General features: G+C 39.1%; 1 protein-coding gene across 10 annotated transcripts in view; it reads right to left on the bottom strand.

The window, feature by feature from the left end:
* The window catches only part of DNAH11 (dynein axonemal heavy chain 11), a 265,993-nt gene that overhangs the window by 16,158 nt on the left and 229,022 nt on the right, over nt 1-20,813 (bottom strand). For 8 of the 10 annotated variants that reach the window (XM_039862506.1, XM_039862507.1, XM_039862511.1 and 5 more), the window contains 7 exons: nt 19,593-19,715; nt 17,836-18,029; nt 16,321-16,469; nt 15,354-15,481; nt 11,506-11,733; nt 8,264-8,455; nt 2,118-2,237 (listed from right to left, as the gene is read on the bottom strand). In XM_039862506.1, the coding sequence (XP_039718440.1) occupies nt 2,118-2,237; nt 8,264-8,455; nt 11,506-11,733; nt 15,354-15,481; nt 16,321-16,469; nt 17,836-18,029; nt 19,593-19,715 (1,134 nt within the window). Of the gene's footprint in view, nt 1-2,117; nt 2,238-8,263; nt 8,456-11,505; nt 11,734-12,101; nt 14,245-15,353; nt 15,482-16,320; nt 16,470-17,835; nt 18,030-19,592; nt 19,716-20,813 lie in introns of those variants that run through there. The other 2 variants (XM_039862509.1, XM_039862510.1) reach the window with 2 other exon arrangements.

Here is a 20,813-nt window from a genome sequence, read left to right as displayed (position 1 = left end):
TGTCTCATTTCCCCAAAGTAATTTACTATACTGCTTGTCTGGCATTGCCAAATATGCAAATGACCTGAGAGAATAATATCGATAATTCCCTAACTTTGGCCAGAGACCCTCTAAAACACATTGCCATTGGGGAAATCCTTTGAGCACAAACTTATTCATCCAACAAGAAACTCACCCATCCTCTTCACAGGATGATGTCACCGAAAGCAATCCAGTTCCCTCAATAAGAGCAGTGGAACTCTAAACCTCGTGTTATTAGTGGGGTGCTTTCTGATCATGTTCCAATGCAACCAAAGAGACTAATTTCCAAATAGATTAACCAATGTGAGAAATGTCCTGCAGATGCACAAGTGTTAGACCACATTCCTAACAACAGAAACAGCATGAGCAGGAAAAAACTGCATGAGAACAATGTAACGGGTTCTACAGCCTCTGCCACCGAGTCAGTGAGTGCTTCACCTTCCTTCTGTGAGTTGAACAGGTAGCACAGTCCGTCTGCTGAGCATGCAAGGATGCAAATGAAGCGTTTTCATTCTGAAAACCTCACCAGACCTGCATAGAAGGGCGGGTACTGAAATTTCTAAAGGACTAACACACGCTCCAGGGATGCCCGTCAGCTTCTATCATCTGTATTTATTTTACAATTATTTGAATGGGAGTTCAGACTTGTGAAGGTTAATGGACTGTCTGGTTTGGCAACAGTAATTCGCTCTTTATCCTCAGGCCAGAGCCAGAGGAAACAGCAGCATGAACTTCTCGCTCTGCCCCTGACCTCCACCATCATTTGGAGAAATCAGCCTCTATAAAGGTCGTGCAACAACACTGTTTATCCTTCCCATCTCCATGGTAACCTGCTCCCAGACGTTTTCTGAGGAGCGACTTCCAATTGTGTTAAATTGAAAGTGTCTTTCTGACCTGTGAAATTCTGCTCTTTTAGAACTAAGGAAAGACCAGAAGACTCATAGCCAAAAGAAACAAATAATGGTCACATGGCAAAAAAGTATTTTTTTCCTGCACTGTCCCCAAATTATTTAACATTAGTAAAAGCAATAAAAGAAATCTGTCCCAAATTTTCTGTCTTAGGCTGTAATACACCATGTTTTCTAATACATGAGTATATTACTTCCCAAAATAGACTCAAGGAAAATGATCAAAACTATGCAATGCTCCTGAGATAAAGTCCTCAGAGAAATTATACACAGGAGGTTGTTCAAACTATTTAAAATATGGCACTTCTCTAAACGTAGCTGGTGTTTTATCCAACTAGGAGTAGAGATGACATGGTATAGGGTACCTTAGATTTCCAAGACCTTTATACATGTAATGGCAATGAACCTAGAAACCTTTTCAGAGAGAGAGCATAAGAAAAGTGTGGCCACCACTTTTAGCTACCTTGTTTTGTGGAAAACAAGGACTGAGCACGTCGGCCAGAAAACACAGCCCTGTTCCTGAACCATTTGGGTGTTTTGTCTACACAGACAGAGGGTTGGTCAAATGAGAAATGGGCAAAGCGTGCTTCATTGCTTTAAACTCCAGTAGAGGGGTGCTTGTCCCCTTCCTCAGAGAAAGGAGAACTGGGTTCTCAAAGTACCACATTTTTCTTGGGCACATAGTTAGAGTCAGTGATCAACTTTTAGACTACTCCATGGCTTCTGTGACAGGGAAAAACTATAGATTTCACTAATTTCAGAGTCTTCAAATTGAAGTCAATACATCTATCTTCCAGCTAGAGCTCTTGCCCATGATAATTGAGAGACCGGGGTCAAATCACTGTACCTCAGTCTCTTCGTCACAAAATGGGTAACAGTGTCAGTCCTGCATACCTCACACCGTTATTCCAAAGATTCAGGGAGTCAGCGCTTCACCTGGGCACACTCCAACAGGCATGGAAGTCATCTGGGCTGTCTTGTTAAAATGCAGCTTCCGATTCTTTAGGTCTGGGACAGGGCCCAAGACTCTATATTTCTAACAAATTTCCAAACTCCCTTGAAGGTGAGATAGAATACACTCACGAAAAGCCGAGGATCCTCAATAACATTTAAGAATTATTTACATAATTAAATAAAATTCTTAACCAAAATTTTCTCCTCAGTGAAATGAATTTAACAATGTCTTACCAGAGATGGCTTCATGAATTCTTCCAGATACACCCGACACAGTTTGCGATCCCAGTCATCGGTGATGTGGCCCCCATACATGATCTCACCAAAGAGATAACGGAGGTCTTCCCATGGGACCTGGGGGAAATCAAGCAAATGTTCTCAATGGGGGGCAGGCACACGCCTCTCTGCAAGCCGTGGTAATACAATGTTCCCTCAAACACTCACCAACAGGAGCATTTAAAAGAGGTTCAGGTTCTACAGCTCTGGGCTTAGAGCACTAGTCTTGTAAAAGAGGTTCAGACATTGTTTAGGCTTCTGCATAGAATTTCTTGAGAGAATAATTTTCAGTGTGTTTTAATACATTCAGTGAAAATTCACTAACACTGAGCTTTTTATGCAGAATTTAAAGCAAACTGAATTATTCATAGAATGGGTTACACAGGGAAAGTTTACACAATCAAAATCTCATCCAAAAATCACAAGAGGTTATTGATTCACAGGGCCTTTGACGTATGACATGTTTTTATGGTCTGATTTGCATCAGGTTTTAAGATCTGATTCAGGAAAAGAAAACCAATACAATTTGAATTGGGGGTATATTTATAACTCCATCACCTTCCAAAAGTTCAGGCAAACAAATTCCCTGGCCACAGAGTGATTTGAGGGCTCAGTTTATAGCATGACTGGTCTACCTAACTGGTTAAGGGTTGTAGTTAATGACTGTACAATGTTTTAGTCAAGAAATCACTGTATCTCCTCTTTATTTGGCTTAGCAGGGTTTGAAGTCTCTCTTTACTACCCTTTAGCTTCCTCTGAGTTTGCAAAACATGCCAGTTTGTGATGAAGCCTTTCTAGACAGGAACCTTTATACCCTTGGGGGCAATATATTATGTCCCAACAGTTCAAGTAAAAACTTAATTATAGCCTTCATTTGTTGCATGATGTGACAGAACAAGTAAAATTGCTTCAACTAGTCCAATGTACTTGCTACAAGTTTATTTGAATCTGAATAAATGAATCTCAAATATGTGTTTCTTTTAAGCTGGTTTGATGTGAATGAAAAATAAAAGAGGAGTGACTAACCTGCACCATGCTCTCTCAACCTCCCCATGGACTACCTTCCATGTAGCTGAAATGGATTGGAAACAGACTTCCTAATTTTATTTCCCTTTCTGATTACATTTAATTAATGCCTGCTATCCATCTTACCATGTGATATGTATCTCTCTCAAGATTTTAATCAACTAGGGGTCTATCTTTCTCAATAACGGATTCTCTTTCCTCAAATCCTGATCTCTATTTTTTATAGATACCTTCTTGGAAAGGGCATGTCGTACAACCAAACTATGTGCACATATTAACTCTCCAGTCCTCATAACTTGCTTTGTGATGTGCAGCAAATGACTCAGGTCAAGACATTTGAGAGACAAGCAAGTGTGTTAAAAGCCTAAGGCTGTGATGATCTGGAACACTACTGGGAGAAACAGCAGGACACAGCATAATTCAATGGCCACTTGGTGTTGCCAAGTCTCAGGATGTGAGAGCTGGAGAGAAACACATATGTCAACTCCTCTATTTCTCTTCTTTATTTCTACCTCAGTCATGTATAAGATTCAGCTGAAATAAGATAGTACTGGTCAGTTTCATGGGACAGTTATGAAGAACTTGAATAAAAGTATTAAGTGATCCATTTTGTTTTCTACCCATTTTGTTTTCTATTACAATAATCAATTTTACATACAACATTTAAAACAAAATGTGTGAAGATCAACAGAAAATATTATTAGAAAGGTCATAATATGCTCAAAGCATGCAGACTTTTTAATTTCATTATGCAGACTTACTTTTTAATTTCACTGACTTAAAAGATAGATCTGGAATACTGATCAACACATTAAAGCTATTTATTTTTGATACTGCTTATTCAAAAAATGTTATATACTAACTGTATACATTCTGATAGCAGTCAAATTGCCTTTCAAGCTTGAGGAAACTTTGATAACAAAAGTTGTAACAATTGGGGCTTCTGGTCAAGATAGTGGAAATGCTGTGCTTGCTTCCTCTCATGACCACAACAAAAAATTACAACTAACCTACAGAACAGCCATCATTGAGAATCACCTGAAATCTAGCCGAACAAAAGTCTTATAACTAAGGACATACAGAAGAAGCCATATTGAGACTGGTAGGAGGGGTGGAGACGTGGAATGGGCTTGTTTCACACCCACGTGTGGCAGTTAAAAATCAGGAGGGATACTTGGCTGCAGAAATCCCCCTTGAGGATCAAGGAGTTCCAACCCCACACTGGTCTCCCCTATTCAGGGTTCCAGTGATGGAGAGAGAAGTCCCCATAACTTCTGGCTGTGAAAACCAGTGGAGATTGTGGCTAAATGAGGCTGAGCACAACTGGAGTCCCAGGAGTTCCTCTTAAAGGGCCAGCGCAAGGACTTACTCACTTGCTGTGAGCTCCAGCACTGGGGCAGCATCTTGAAAGGCGCCAGGGACATACAGGGAAGAACTGAATTGTCTGGCTTCAGGATGAGGGCTGGAGGGGCACATTTCTCCCAGACAGAAGTGTTGGCAAAGGGCATTGTTCCTTTGTTGAGCCCTCACCTCACCCAGTCTGCATGCACCATATCCGAGTATCCATCAACCTGGCCAACACTGCTCCACCCACGTGATTCTCTGAAACTGTGCCCACCCAACCTACAGGCTCGCCCAAGCTGCTTCCAGTGGCTTTCCATACAAATGGCCTGTCCTCATGTTGCCAACTTTTCTAAAATCTCTTGAAAGTTCGCAAACCCCACACAAGTAGCATCTGGCCTCAGCATGCCCCATACTTCTTGCTAAGCAGTCCCCAGCCTGGCACTAGCAGCAGCAGGCCTCAGTTCGCAGATTAGCTTTTCCCGGCTACCTCCAAGCCCAGCACAAGTGGCAACCATCTGCAGATCATTTTGTAGCTAATACCAAGTGGCCCAGGGAAGGACAGGCAGTGTCTGACCTTGGCCTGCAACAGTGGCCTCCCCAACCCCTAAAAGGCCCCAGAACCAACACACCTGGTGGACAGCTTTGGACTACACAAGAGTACACTCCAACCACCTCCACAAATGACACACCCAAAGGGCATAATAGGCAGGCACCAGAGCCCTGCTAAAGCAAATCCTGCCCCATAGGGTCAGCCCCTGTACAATAGCTCCTCCAGTGTACTCACCGCTAGTCCTCACAATCAATCAGCCTGAGGGTCAATCCCTCCCACTGACATGCCAATAGCAATCAAGTCTCAACTACAACAGCAGGGCACACATAACCCACACGGAGACAAACCTGGAGCACCTGGCTCAGGTGACCAGTGAGATAGTGCCACTGGGCCCCATAAGACATCTACTACGAAGGCCACTATGTCAAGAATAGGAGCTATAGAAGCTTTACCTAATACATAGAAACAAATACAGGGAAGTAGAAAAAATGAGGAGACAAAGAAACATGTCCTAAATGAATGAACAGAACAAAACTCAAAAAAAAAAAAAAAAAAAAAAAAAGGAACTAAGCAAAATGGAGACAAGCAATCTACCAGATGCAAAGTTCAAAACACTGGTTATAAGGGTGCTTAATGATCTCACTGAGAACTTCAACAAAGAGATAGGAAACAAAAATGGAGATAGAAAACATGAAAAAGAACCAATCAGAAGTAAAGAATGCAATAACTGAAATGAAAACATACAGTAGAAGTATCAACAGTTGATTCAACGAAGCAGAGGATTGAAGGATTGAGTGATTTAGAAGATAAGGTAGTAGAAAACAATTGGAACAGTAACAAGTAACAAGAAAATGAAGATACTTAAGGGATCTCTGGGACAACATCAAGCATATCAACATTTGCACCATAGGGTTACCAGAAGGAGAAGAGAGCAAGAAATTGAAAACCTATTTCGAGATGATGATGAAAAACTTCCCTAACTTGGTGAAGGAAATAGACGTACAAGCTCAAGAAGCACAGAGTCCCAAATAAGGTGAGGTCAAAGAGGCCCACATTAAGAAATGTCATAATTAAAATGCCGAAGGTTAAAGACAAAGAGGAATCTTAAAAGTAGCATGAGAAATACAGTTAGTTACCTACAAAGGAGCTCCCATAAGACCATCAGCTGATTTCTCAACAGAAACTTTGCAGGCCAGAAGGGATTGGCATGAAATATTCAAAGTGATGAAAAGTAAAGACCTACAACCAAGATTACTCTACCCAGCAAAGATAGCATTTAGAATCAAAGGCAAGATAAAGAGCTTCCCAGACAAGACAAAGCTAAAGGAGTTCATCACCACCAAACAAGTATTATGAGAAATGTTAAAGGGAGTTTTTTAAGAAGAAGGAAAAAAAAGATAAAAATATGAATAAAATGGCAATAACTGCATACCTATCAACAATTACTTTAAATGTAAATGGAGTAAATGTTCCACAATCAAAAGACATAGAGTAGCTGAATGGATAAGAAAACAAGACCTCTATGTAAGCTGTCTAAAGAGACTTGCTTTAGGCTGAGACACACACAGACTGAAAGTAAAAGGATGTAAAAATATATTTCATAAAAATGGAAAAGAAAAAAAAGTTGGGGTAGCAATATTTACACCAGACAAGATAGACTTAAAAACAAAGGCTGTAACAAGAGACAGTAATTCCACTTCTGGAAATTTCTCCAAAGAAATCCAAAGCACAAATTGAAAAAGACATATTCATCCCTACGTTCCCTGCAGCATTATTTACAATAGCCAAGAAATGGAATCAACTTGAGTGTCTATAAATAGACAAATGGATAAAGAAGTGGTACATATATACAATAGAATATTACTCAGCCATGAAAAAGAATGAAACCTTGCCATCTGCAACAACATGGATGGACCCAGAAGGTATTATGTTTGGTGAAATAAGTCAGAGAAAGAAGAATACCGTATGATTTCACTTATATGAGGAATCTAAAAAACAAAAGAATTGAACAAACAAAACAGAAGTAAGCGCACAGATACAGAGAACATTTTGAGAGTTACCATATATGAAGGGGGTTGGGATGGATGGGTGAGAAAAGGGAAGGGATTAAGAAGTACGAATTTTTAGTTACAAAAATAGTCATGGGGATGTTAAGCATAGGGAATATAGTCAAAAATACTGTATTAACTATGTATGGGGTCAGATTTATTGGTGTGATCACTTCATAAGTTATATAAATGTCTAAGTACTATGTTATATACCTATAACTGATAAAATATTTTATGTCAACTGTAATTGAAAAATAAAAAATTATTAAAACAAAAAAATTGTAACAATGGTTGCCAAAGGAACATAAAACAGCTACTTATCCATATAAACGTGGATGAGTTGTTTTAAAGGCCCTTTGTAGAAAGTATGGCCTAGAGCACAACACCTGGTTGGTTTGGGAAAATATCTCTCAAATTTAACTTAATGGAAAAAGTTTCCCTTATGAGGACTAAGCCAGAAAATCATTATGAAAGGTTCCTTTTAAAAATCCAATCATTGGGTTTATAAGCGTTTACACAAATGTTCTTGATGAAGCATTTCCATTCCCATCTGTAAAATACATTTTACCTACGAAATAAAATCATTCATCTACCTTTAACTTCAAATCAAGGGGAACATTACTGAGAAAGTCACAACAAGGTGGCATCCTTAATACATAATAATGACATATGCAGGAAATGCACCATTATTTATACTTGTGACGCGCTGTAAATTGCTTCCATCATCAGGACTAATTGTAGTGATTATTAATGCAGTGTTATGAACTGTCAGAATTGCTGTATGTAATTACATTTGTGCAAATGCTTCATTACCTGCCTAATGAATCTGGCATATATGCACATGTAAACCACTGTTTTTGTTAACATAATGAAGGACATTTTTTTTTTTTTTTTGCGCTAAGCTGCTGATGTAGAACTGGTTTGACTTATCTTACGAAGTTTGAGCATCCACTGCTAGAAAACCTTTGATCTGGCTTATTTTCACACTTGGCAGAAGATGCATATTGGGCTCTATCAAAATGGACCATTTCAATAAGGGCTTCAAAAGAGAAATTATGGTCCATTTTGATAGAGCCCAAAGATTGGCAGATGCAGTACGCTCCTCGGGAAGAGGTTATCTGACCACTGGCACTTACATTAGGGTTTGCCTCTAAGTAGTTGCAGAGGACATTGGCACAAATGGTGAGGTCTCCAGGACTGAAAGGATAGCTGCGGCTCCAGCCCTGGGGGCCAAACCTCAGTCTCCCAGCAACACAGGTATGGAAGTAGCACAGAGCAAAGAGGATGCTTTTAAACTCCTGCTCCTTGGAGCAAACTTCAAGTGTATCCTGGGAGAAAAGAGAAGCATTTGATTATCCATCTGCATGGTTTTCAAAGTCAAAGGTCAAAGTCTTAAGTAATCTGGTAAAAGACTCTGAGGGAGATCTAAGACAGAGGTATAACAGGAGACTGGTTAGCATTTTCCATTCTACTGACTTAAGAGAAATGCTTTAATTTTATTTTAGTTATTCTTCTGCATCCTTCTAAGTTCACTAGAAAAGGAAACAATACCTTTTGTCCAGTACTAATACTGTGTGACATCATTTCCCCTTATAAAATTTTCCTTGTAAAATCTGATGACAAAAGGACATCATCTTAGTTTCATTATTGTAGTGGAATATTAGTTGAGTCCAGTCCTCCATTGCCCCTGGTTTCATAGTAATACAGATTATCTTGTCACATGGCTATTTTCCAGCCACCCTTGAAGTCAGATGTGCCATATAATCAAGTTTTTGCCAACAGAATTTGAGCAAATGTGTCTTACTTTGTCATATACTCAAAAGGAAATTGCTTGTCCTGCTTGTAACCCTTTCCCCTTTTCTGTGGGCTAGAAATGATGACAATTGGACAGCCATGGAAACCACAGTTAGGTATGGTAGAGCCACCCATCGGCTTGGATGTGTGGCTGATCTCACGGAACAGAGCTGCTAATTACGTGTGAGAGAAATTACCGTGTTTGAATCGCTATAATTTTGTGTTGACCCTTAACTAATACAATCACCTCAACAAATGGTTTCCTCCCAATAAACTAGAAGTAAAATTCATTCTTGGGATGACAGAATGGCATATGGAAGTCTGGAAAATATATATCCTATAGACTAGATCTATAAGATATTTTTGAAAACGCAGAGGAAAAGTTGAGTCCTGGTATGCTATATTAATATGGTTATGGTCCCAACAGCCATAAAATTAAAAGGTAGAAAAAAGCCAACCGGTCTATGGCTTAAAGACAGACTTTACCCATCTTCAGATTTGGCAGTTCTGTGAGGCAAACAAGGAAAGGTCAAGGACTACTCCTTCAGCTGCGGTTGGGCAGCAGAAGCAGCTAAGGCCAAATCTGCACCTTCCAGCCTTGTCCTTTAAAATGGTCAAAGTACAGACAGTCTACATTTAAAACGGATGTGACAACTTGGGCCATTTACAAAGTATATTTAGCATCTTTGGGATGAGAGTTCAGATCTGGTATCCCGGGGGACTTCTGATAAAAGTTTAAACCAAGATTAGATTTGTTCTCTTGGTCCAGGACCAGAACTTTTTAGTTTCTTTCTGTATCACTTTCATCAGAATCCAGGGCTACCACCAAAGATAGTTCTAGAATTGGCCAGGCCACATATAATAAAGACCCAAGTAAATCACTAGGCCATTTCTAGGTAGTGGATGGGGTTTGAAAATACATAATCATTAAAAATAACCGTTTTAGAACTAAACATCAAATAAAAGGCACGTTTGTGAAGGAAGAAAAGAGAAACCATGTAAGTGAAATTAATCTTGAAGGATATAAAAATATATTACTTTTAAATGTAAGAATGTTCTAGGAGACCAAATAGAAGTATCAAAATTTTACTTAGGAATTATGATCTAACAAGTCAACTAGCACCTCCCTAAATTATAGATAATCCATTAAAAAAACTGAAGGTACTACAATACTAAGTACATTGAGTCCATCTATACTTCATATAGCATGTAGTTTTAGCCTCAGTTCTAAAAAAAAAAATCACAAGTCGATGCCCATTTTTTAATGTGCATTTCCCTGGAGAGAGTGTCCAAAGTTTTATCAGATTATCGAAGGGGTCCTTACCAAAAAAAAAAAAAAAAAAAAAAAGAAAAGAAAAAGAAAAGCTGAAGGACAATTGAGCTGAATCATATTTGTTCATAAAATGCTTACTTTTCATGAATAGAGATAATTGTTTTAGGGAGTTAGGTAAATCCTACTTAAATATAACCAACTTTTTTGTACTCACTTTGAGAAAGTGCTTGAGAATGCCATAAATGGCCAAAAATTATAAATTGAAGAATAATTACAAATACAAATACATGCCTGCTGCAGTTCACAAAAAAGCATACTGCGAATCAATTCAATCAGATTATTTTAGTGCCTTCTGTTTACATAGTCTACTGTGTTTATAAAGGCTACAAATTACTCAATTATTTAATTAACTATATTCTTCAAAACTATATTCTTAGGTAGCCAATTATTATTATAATTCCTTCATAAGATTGGTTGGGTATTGACCCAGAAGGTACTAGAGAAAAAGCGTATTGGCATGTTTCACAGAGAATGACAACATTTCTAGCAACGGGCTGAATATTTATCACCAAATCATATGTATTTCCTCTTTAGGGCTCATTCTACCTCCCTTGATAAGATTTCTGTTTACCAAGGACTTCTAAGAAAACAGAGGAAGGAATGGAAACTCAGAGAAATAGCAATGAAGGAAACTGCAAGACTTGATTATAATGCACATAGATTTGATGATGTGGACAAGGAGACTCACAGTAATGGAGGTACCATTGGTTTATGTATATATTAATATACTTCCATTTTATTTTGGAAGGAAATGAAAATATAAATAAGAAGGCAGTATGGATACAATCTGAAAAGGAGGGTTTTACATATACTCATATCAAAACCAGATCTAAAATTATACCAAAATTCTTCCTATGTCATTATTTTTGTCATCATCCTCAAGAACATCATCGAGAATAACAACGGTTTTTCCTCTTTCTGTAGTGAGATACTAGTCTGCCACATTTGACTTCTATGAGCAGGTTCCTCAAAGTTCATTCTCCCTAAATATGTGGCTGAAGTTTTACAGTGAAACAAATATGTTTTCTGTTCCTTGGAATAGGGAATGGCAGGGGCAATCTTTTCAAGACACACACACACACACACACACACACACACACACACACACACACACACCTCACCTATCTTACCTACCTCTCGAGATCACTTTGTCCTTCTGCATAAGATGCATGAGCAGATGATGGATGGCTCCATAGTCTTGTGAGAAGACCTTGACTTTATTGTCAGACCAGGCTTCTTTTGCTTTCTTACCTGATCAAAGTTATAGAGAGCAGCATGTAAATTGGCCAGCATTCCAGTGGGGGGTTCATTCGTGATCTTGATGGAATTTTCCAGGAGTCCTTGCGGGATGATATGTTCACTTGGTGTCGGTGCGGTCTCGGCACTCATGAAAACCCTGTAATCTCTGTGGCTTCCTTGGCTGAATCTTTCAAGGAGTTTCTCCAAGGTTCCTAGCCACTTGGCTACCAAATGGACATTCTGAAAGATAATAAGGCTTATAATTTTCTGTGAAACTTAAATGATAGGATTACAACATTTTCCTACACATCAATATCTTGAAAACAGAGACTATGATTTAAAGTTTCCCCTATTATTATGTTAGGGAAACAAAACAAAATAGAATTAAACACTGAACACATTAACTGCTCCAAATCACCACAGGCAGTCTTTGTAAATCAAAATCTCCTTCCAAAACACTTACCTATTTCCAATACCCTGAGATGGAGTTGCCCGACACTTTTCTTTGTTATAGTTCAAACTCAATTACTGAGACTCATGTGGGTTAGTTTAATCAAGTATAAAAATTAAAGGTCAGAAATGTACCAGATTACCCACTTCACTGTTTCTCATGAAAACCTCTACTCAAACTCTTACTAATTAGAATATGGGCTCAAAAGAATGTGAGGGATGAAAGGTTAGCTAAAAAAGAAAGCAATCAATCTTTGTTAAGATGTTCTGTGTATTCCCACCATGTTATTTTTCTTAAACCCAAGAGCTGTCAGAAATCACACAAAAAAACAAATGTCACCACTATCACTCTTCGATTTTCAGTTTTACGATTCACAAATTTGCTCCTCCAATACTAAACATCCAGAGAGTGCAGCTTGGTAGTTGGTGCTGGGAGAGAAGTATAAAGGCCATACCTCACATACTCCTTGGCTTTGGAGAAGTCCTTGGTAAAGTGATTGAAACATCACTCCCAGGGCTATGTCTTTATTTCCAACAAAGAAAAACATTTACGATTACAACAGCTACAAAAATACCGAGAAGGGAGTCAAACAGGGATGGGAATAGTAATGTAGGTATCTTCCTTTGAAACGGTTCTGTTGTAAAAAGACCTATGCCAATTCAGTTGTTCGCAACATTAGGCTTTTTTTTACCATTGGCAAACACTGAACATTGGTGGATGTCATGGACTGAATTGTGTCCCCCAAAACTGTATTAAAGTTCTAACCCACGGTACCTCAGAATGTGCCTGTCTTTGGAACAGGATCTTTAAAGAGGTAAATAAGGCTAAATACAGTCATTAGTGGGCCTTAATCCGACTGGTGTCCTTATAAGAAGAGATTAGGACACAGACACACACACATACATGCATGCATGCAAATGGAAGACCACGTGAAGACACACAGAGAGAAAACAATCATCTAGAAGTCAAAGAGAGACACCTCAGAAGAAACCAACTCTGACGCCTTGATCTCAGACTTCTAGCCCCCAGAACTATAAGAAATTAAATTCTGTTGATTAAGCCACCCAATCTGTGATACTTTGGTATAGCAACCCTAACAAATTTATGCAGTAGGTAAGGACTCTAAGTTTTCCCCTCTATATATCTGCTACAAGATTATAATGAGGGAACGTCTCGCACCTAATTGTGCCACTCATAAGAGCAAGCAGAAACAAACAAAAATAACCAAACCTGTTTTGCATGCTCAACTATGTCCTAATTCTCCCTTCTGGCCTACAACAATATTTCACTTGAACAATTTACTTGAAACAAATGTGAACGTATTCTAGGCAGAGACTTTGGAGTCAGAGGACAGAAAATTCTGAGTGAGCCATTCCTGAACACAGGCACATTTTGGATCCAGCCTTGGAGCCACTCTTGAGGATACTGGCTGTGGGACCGGCTCGATTCTCCTGCCTATTTGTCCAAGGGCAGCGAGGCCTGTGCAACATTTTTAGCCAATCCACATATTTGAAAACCACCCATTTTGCCCATGAAAAATGATTTTTAAAATCCATGATGTTAATTCACAAGCCATCTGGTATGGATCCGAGATAAAGGTAGCTGCCAGACTGCCCCCTTTCTAATAGTTTTCTCTGGAGTGTGGGCTTTTGGTAAAATGCTAGCTAAACATCCCTAGAGAGGCTGTATCTGATCATAGTAATTGACCATTGTAGAGTTTGGTTCAGAATTTATTAACATGTGCGTACATATCACAGGCCTACCTTGATATAATTTAATAGAAATTACAAACAACATAACAAGTTCCCATTAAGCTGGTTTCTTTCTTCAAAGTTTTGCTTCTCTTTCAACTTTCTCTCAAAGGGCTACTAGAAACCTCCAGGAGCTGGGACAGCCAAAAGCCTGGGACAGTCTCTTCTCCCCATTCTTCGTGTGGGTGGATGGAGGTGAGTGGAGAGGAACAGAGAAACAGTTACATTCTAAGCTACTAGCTGACTAAGAACAGAAATCCAAGATCTAGAATAGATAGCCAAATGCGCATCCTTCACAAAATTAGATCTTTCGAGATTTTTTTAAATGGTGGAACTTACAACTTGCATTTTTCTTGGCAAGTGGTAGCTTAGCATAGATATAAAAATAACAGAAACATTTTCTTTTGAATACTATGTTCTTTTGAGGATAACTATACCCCTCCTAGGTTCTCGCCAGTCTGAGTCGCTGGACGCGTGAGAACGCTCGAAGAACGCTTTCTTTTGTGGGAAGATTTCAGCATCTACTCAACTGAGCAACAACTGCTGTCTCTGAAAAAAAACAAACCACCACTGATACCCACCTGATTCTGTGAGCCTCAGAAAAGGACGTGCCATCCCACGTCCCCTTCCAGAGGTCTCTATTAAGATCTAATATGAGCAGAAGGTAATTACTCTCCCAGAAGGTTATGTTCTGCTTGGACTATGGGCAGCTTCCTCATGAATCCAATTTTATTTCTAGCAGAAATGCAAAATGCATCAATCCTGGATACTAAGGGAGGCCAATGTCATATCTTTGCATGAGTGTGGCAGCAGGGACTAGTGGAAAGAATGTCACTTGCTGCCAAACAGACCTGGACTCAATATCACTTCCTCTGCCACTTTCCAGCTCTTGGCCTTGAGGCTCTCCACACCACTGTGAGGCTCGCCTGACTTATCTTTGTAATGGGGATGACAATATCTAACCTGAACCTTTGGGCTCACTGTGCTGTGAATCAAATGGCCATTGCCAGACCTGCTGAGACAGCTGGCATGCCTTCCTGTAGTAGGAGTCAGTCAGTGTGACTCCTAGGTGCCCCCTAAGGCTGGGCTGGGCTCCACTGGTTCCTGGGCTCTTCCTAGAATCCCTAGCCACAGGAGCCACCCGAGGCCACTGGGTTATAGAATCAGAGACCCAGATAATGCTAGCCTGAAAAGGGATGAAGGGGTTGTTTAATCTCCTTAATTTACAAACAAAGGAAATGTTACACAGCTAGTTAGAGGCAGAGTTAGAGTTGTAGGACGTAGTATAAAAAAACCACTCTGTGACCTTGAAGGACTGATGCAAATGAGAGAGATTAAGACAGCAGTGCTGGCCATTTACACAAGCCTGTTTGTCTTCAAGCACTACTGGAGTGTTCCAGATATCTCTTAAGTCAGGAGAGTGATGGGGTTCTCTGTAATATTGTTAATTTTAAATCACAATGACTAGGAAATCCCTCAAAAGTTGATAGCCATCTTTGTCAGCAGAGCCCCTTATCACCTTAGGCAGTGTCATTCTTGCTGAGAGAACCCGCAGGACTCCCCAAATCACCAGGCGATGTGTGAAAGGCTCATTCCTGTTACGCCGGGCAGCCCCTTGTGTTCCTTCCCAGCGTTTTCCATGAAAACGTAACACTCACTTGGAGTAGGACCCAGTGCCCTCCTTTGGAAGCGTTCTCCAGTGCCATTTCTGCCACCGTCTCCTGACCTTGTCCTAAAGACACATTGTGGAATTTTCCCGAGTCAATTGTAAACCCAAGTCTTTTGCCTGTGGGAGGACACAGCACAGTGAGAGAAAAAGTGAATCAGAGAGAGGTGAGAAGAATCTGGAATTCTGTGGTGCAGCGTCCACCTGTGGTCACCACTCCTACCTTCTAGGTCACTTTCCCAAAGGATCTAAACTAAACCTTTGTGTTTCAACAGGCAGCGTTTTGAGCTCCCAACAGCTCAAAACCAAGCCTGCGAAAATCAGTTCCTCTGGCTTTATGGTAATGAAGCTTTTGACATTTTGATCGATGGCAAGCATTGTTACTGAGCTTTATAAACTCTTGCAGGAGGAGCAACGCATTTCCCTCATAAAAAAAAGAGCAACATGTGGTAGATATCACATCATTTTGTGAAGAGATCGGCTCATTGGGTAAACGCAGGAGCCTCTCACCTGTGAGGCCGCACTTGAATTGAGCACAGTCAGGTCACAGCTCTATTAACCTGGTATTCCCTGCGCAGGCCGTGGGGAATAGTAATCCAAAGCACAAAGCGACAGTACCTTGCACAATCGAATAGACTTGCTCTAATGACCATTATTTAGTCACAGGGGGCACAAGATTACACGAGCATGGAGAAAATTGCCCTCTGGCCTTCATATAGTCAAAAGGTAGAAAACAGTACAAAAGAAACTTGCATTATGCCAACCAGAGGAATGTGCTGTTTGAACATTTCTTCAGACTACAGTGTTATTAGCCTTACATTTTCCATACACTCAATCTCTAATAAAAGAGGGGGGAAAAAAAAGAAACTAAGATAACTGCGAACTGAAAGGAAGGGTGGGTGGGCACTGGGTGAGAAGGAAGGTGGGAGGGCAGGCCGGCAAGCCTCCTGGCCGCTCACCGAGGATCTCTAGGTCTTTGAGGGCATCCACCCCTGGGGACAGGATGAAGAACACGGGGGTGGCAGGGCTGCTTTCTTCAAATGCTTTAACTAAGTCCAATCTGGTCCTCTCCACATATTTTGCACCCAGTTTTTCCTCCACGAAATTCCTATGAAAAAGAATAATGCAAAAAGGATGGTCGGGGCTTTTGACCCTGAAAAGTGTCACAACTTGGATCAGCTTAAACCACAGGCACAGGAAGGAAGAAAACCGTGTTTTGAACATGAGATCTTTTGTTAGAATGACAATATGAATCCAACTAGATTTGTGCAGTAGTCTCCGTGAAAGCGCTCTCTGCTTTTGAAGTTTTGAAAATCAGAAGCCTCTATTCCATATTGGGGGACTACTGAGACAACCCCCAAGTACCATCAGCTGCCTGCATATGGCTCTGTATCCCCCAAATCCCCTACCAGACCCCCCATTACTTATTAACAGTTCATTAGATTTGCCACAGTGCAATTTTCCAGCCTGCTGGGCTTCTCATGAATATACAAATGCTTTTTGGGGTGTTTCTAACACAGGGAAGCTCAATTAAGCAGGGATTATTTTCCAGCAGCACCAGATTTAGCAGAAAGTAAGTAGTACTAAGCAGAATTAACTTGTAAAGTAGGGTTCGGCAGAGGCGTCTGCAAAAGGAAAATTGGCTGAACTAGACAAAGCCAAGGAAAAAACCTGAAACACGTGAACACTATTGAAGAAAGAGGATCACTATAGGGAAGGAGGCTGAGAATTCTTTCGTTGGTGAATTCAAATTAGAACACGACTTGTGTGAATTAAGCAGCATATTACCATTTAGAAGCCAAAAGGCCAAAGAAAAAGGACATGCAAACCAAGATGGAGACAGGGCTTTCTGGTCTTAAATGGCATTGGTTGTAAAGTTATGGGGCTATGAGTGTCTCCACGAAAGGAATTCATTTTTGTTTGACATGCAAAATCTTTGGAGCCAAAATGCTACCTCTGAATAAAGGCAATGGAAATTACACTTGGATAATGCATGTTCCTGGCCTCTGAACTCTGCTGACAGCCATCTCTCTTCTTAGAATACTTCCATCGGTTCCCTGTTTCCACAGCAGATTTCAGAAATAAGCTTTTCAGAGTCCAGAGTGCTAACCATTACACCATGAAACACACTTTTAGATTACAGCATAGGGTATACAGTCAATATTATTGTCATGGTTGTGTGTGGTGCCCGATGGCTGCTAGAGTAATTGGGGGGATCACTTCACAAATTATAAAAATGTCTAACCATTGTACTGTATACCTGAAGTATTTTAAAAAAATAAATAAGCTTTTCAAGAAGGATGTCCTGAGTCTGTCTATAGACTAGCACTCTGTCTCGTGTTTAGCAAATTTTAACAACAGTAGTGATTACGATATCAAAATTTCAGCAGAATTGCTTCTTATCGAGATGAACTATAAATGCCTTCACCAGATTCTACCAGTCCTTAAGACCAGGTTAACCTGCATTTCCTCACCTGAGAGCATATGTTACTCTGTCAGGGCGCATTGCTCTCAAAAGAATCAGCTTCTGTATTAAATTTTTCTTCTTCCATTCTTGCGGTAACTTTTCTTTTTCTGGACACTCGGATTCTACCCACTTCCTCCACTGCTTGGCAGATCCTTCGACATCTCGGTCTAAGCCTCGAAATTCATCCATAAGGGCTACTGCCTGTAACGCACGGGGGAATAGATAGGAATGGTGTGTATGATAGCTCAGCATATGAGATAAAGACTTGTGAATGCATCGAATCCTATGTAAACAAGTTGCGCCGGATACTCTTCATTTCTTCTCCAAATTTGCTCTGTACCCCTCTTCTGCCCTGCTAAGAGGGTAATCTCTAGGAATTACTTGCACTAAGCTCCCTGGTTCTCTGGCCTGGTTGGGTTTGGCCAACAGGAGGCACTAGCGAGAGACTGGAGGGCTAAGGAAGAGAGAGGCCGGGGTATTTTCTCCCTAGCTGTTTCCCTATTGTGATACAGTGTGGCAGTGACTATGTTCCCCCCAAAATGCCACAGCTCCCGGAGGCTGTCTCCCCATAACTTCATTTCTCAGTCATTTTAGTAACTGCTCCTTTTCCTCCTTTTTTCCTTCGCCACCCCGGTTGATTCCCTTATCCTTCTTCCCATACTATGAAAATTATACTCTACTCTCTGTAACTTTTTTTTAATCACCCCTTTGAATGTGCCATTTGTTTTCTGCTGAGACCCTGACTGATACACAATTGAATTTATAATTCTAAAGTACAATTCTAAATAAATTCTAATTAAAAATTCTATTAAAAAAATAAAAATCTAAACATACTGTAATATAAGGGATAATATAGTTACTGCATAGAAATGATCCCTTCTTAGAAAAAAAAGTCGGGCAAAGCTTAGCATATGATGAGCATCTTCGAGGAATTCCAAAATTTGTATAGCAAGTGTGGAAGAATAAGCTCTTTAAAAAAAATTCAGTTTATTGGGGGTAACATTGGTTAACAACCATATATAAGTTTCAGGTGCACATCTATATATTCCATTGTGTGCTCACCACCCAAAGTCTAATTTCCTTCCATCATCATATATTTGACCCCTTTTACCCTTTTTATTTGGCCGCCACTCCCATTCACCTCCAAAAAGGAGGTAATATCCAAAATAAGCTCTTAATAATGGGATCTTCTGACAGAAAAATAAAAGCAGTATTGATAATTGGGGTTGAAAAATACTATCACTTCTTTCTCTACAGCATTCTGTTCTGCTTAAACATTTTTACAGTGAAAATAAACTACTGCATTCTTGTGTAATTAACAAAACTATGAAAAAGTGAAGAAATATTATAAAAAAGAAAACTACATAAGGAAGTTGGATTCAGGTAAATTGAAAAAATATTCATTTATATTCCTTGACTTTGTCAAAAGCCCCGAAGACTACACATATTTATTAACAACTTTTACCCATAAATAGGTAAAAAGTTCCTTTACTTCCAAATAAGAAATCAATCAATTTAGTTGTACACTTGAAATGAATACACTATTGTATATCAACTATAATTAAAAAATAAGTTTTAAAAAAAGAGCAAAATAAATTAGTCGATTCAGTAATAAGATTAAGTAAAGACTATCACATTATACAGTATATTTCTACAACTGAAATGCTGTATATCACCTGTATTTTTTAAACTACATTCCCACATTTGAAAGAACTGAGATTTTAAGTAAAATTTAGAAATTGAAAGATCGTGTTCCTAACATACCTTAATAGCGCTCCATGACTGAGTAGTTAGAAAGTCGACAGGACTCAGGTAAGTGTGTTCAACAGTGAACCGAAGCAGGAAATCCAACTCCACAGGGTCTATCTCTTTCTTTCTCAATAAAATCTTGAGAGTACACAAAATTGAAAAGGGTCATTTGGTTTACATCAAAAACACAATACAGGAAGCAGTCACCACTTAATAAATATGATTGAATAGGTAGAACCAAGTCTTCTGAAAACGTCTATAGAAATATATCTGTGCTATAGTTGAAGTAAAGAATATTAGATTATGCCCATGATCTCAAAACTTTGATCAGAAATCTAATAGCAAATAAAGCAAATAACCTAATAGCAAATAATTACAATTTTAACACTTATGCCTATTAGCAATATATTCGAAATATGCTTTCGTATTTAGTCTACTGCTGTTAAATCAAACTTGTCTTAAAATTTACTATACAAATTAAGAAAGCCTCAGAAAACATTGGACTGAATCACTAAATAGAAGATAGAACTAGTATTATAAGTTAGTTGTGGTATATAAATTATACCCAATACACTAGATGTCTGAAAGATTTTTCTTATATGTGAGAGTATATTGAGAAAGACTTGAAATTATTGTTTGCTAAACAACACATCATGAATTTAAAAAAACTAAGACACTCTGATTATAGAACTGATAAGAAATCCACAGAATATTTGGGGGGGGGCACAAGTGAAATATTCCTAATTTCCACATAAAACCTATAATGCCTTATAAATTAAACATGTAAAATGTTTGACTTTAAAGCTGTTTTTAAATTCTAGATATTTTAAAAATGCATTGGGGTGACAACATGCATTAAAATATTTTATTAGGTAATTAATTTTTCTTAATTCAACTTAATTTATTTCAACAAACAAGAAACTGTCCACATATATATGAAGCTTTGATTTGTGTAGATCGTTAAGATTTGAGATGATTATAATTTACGGCTTCTAAGGGGAAATTTTAAATAAATATGCATGCATGTGTGCATGTCATGTGTTATCATTCCTGATCCATTATAATTCATGAGTAATATATATAAACACAGAAATTACAGCAAAAAACCCCCCCAAATAGTCCTGTTAAAAAATGGGCAGAGAAATTGAATAGACATTTTTCCAAAGAAGATATACAAATGGCCAAAAGATACATAAAAGGTGCTCAGCATCACTCATTATCAGAGAAATGTAAATC

The sequence above is a fragment of the Pteropus medius genome, unplaced genomic scaffold, assembly GCF_902729225.1.
Source record: "Pteropus medius unplaced genomic scaffold, Ma_sr-lr_union100, whole genome shotgun sequence".
Classification (NCBI taxonomy): Eukaryota; Metazoa; Chordata; class Mammalia; order Chiroptera; family Pteropodidae; genus Pteropus; species Pteropus medius.
Note: the sequence above shows the minus strand (reverse complement) of the source record. Positions and strands in the feature narration are given on the sequence as shown.